General features: G+C 46.9%; 1 protein-coding gene across 1 annotated transcript; it reads left to right on the forward strand.

The window, feature by feature from the left end:
- Window positions 1-3: 3 nt before the first annotated feature.
- On the forward strand, window positions 4-781 carry LOC103254090 (E3 ubiquitin-protein ligase MSL2-like; the record flags this gene model as incomplete). The annotated part of the gene is made up of 1 exon (XM_008052250.2): window positions 4-781. A coding segment is annotated over one exon (660 nt), but the record flags the coding sequence as incomplete, so codon positions are not given.
- Window positions 782-787: the final 6 nt, after the last annotated feature.

Consider the following 787-nt stretch of genomic DNA (forward strand, 5'->3'; position numbering starts at 1 on the left):
TCTACCATTATCCGAGGCCCGACACTGGGAGCTTCTGCTCCTGTGACCGTGAAAAGGGAGAGCAAAATTTCTCTGCAGCCTATAGCGACTGTTCCCAATGGAGGCGCAACACCCAAGATCAGCAAAACTGTGCTTTTATCTACTAAAAGCATGAAGAAGAGTCATGAACATGGATCCAAGAAATCTCACTCTAAAACCAAGCCAGGTATTCTAAAAAAAGACAAAGCAGTCAAGGAGAAGATTCCTAGTCATCATTTTATGCCAGGAAGTCCTACCAAGACTGTGTACAAAAAACCCCAGGAAAAAAAAGGGTGTAAATGTGGGCGTGCTACTCAAAATCCAAGTGTTCTTACATGCCGAGGCCAACGCTGCCCTTGCTACTCTAACCGCAAAGCCTGCTTAGATTGCATATGTCGTGGCTGCCAAAACTCCTATATGGCCAACGGGGAGAAGAAGCTGGAGGCGTTTGCTGTGCCAGAAAAGGCCTTGGAGCAGACCAGGCTCACTTTGGGCATTAACGTGACTAGCATCGCTGTGCGTAACGCTAGTACCAGCACCAGTGTAATTAACGTCACAGGGTCCCCAGTAACGACGTTTTTAGCTGCCAGTACACGTGACGATAAAAGTTTGGATGAAGCTATAGACATGAGATTCGACTGTTAAGTCAGTGGGTCTTTGAGCCTACCCTGGTAGGAAATAGCTACAGTTTTGCGGCAGCTATGGTTCTGTTGGTGTGACTTGCCGGAGCTCCCTGCAAATAGATCACTTGTATCAAGTGTTTTCATTG

Source organism: Carlito syrichta, unplaced genomic scaffold, assembly GCF_000164805.1.
Source record: "Carlito syrichta isolate Samal-C Ts95f unplaced genomic scaffold, Tarsius_syrichta-2.0.1 Scaffold269526, whole genome shotgun sequence".
Classification (NCBI taxonomy): domain Eukaryota; kingdom Metazoa; phylum Chordata; class Mammalia; order Primates; family Tarsiidae; genus Carlito; species Carlito syrichta.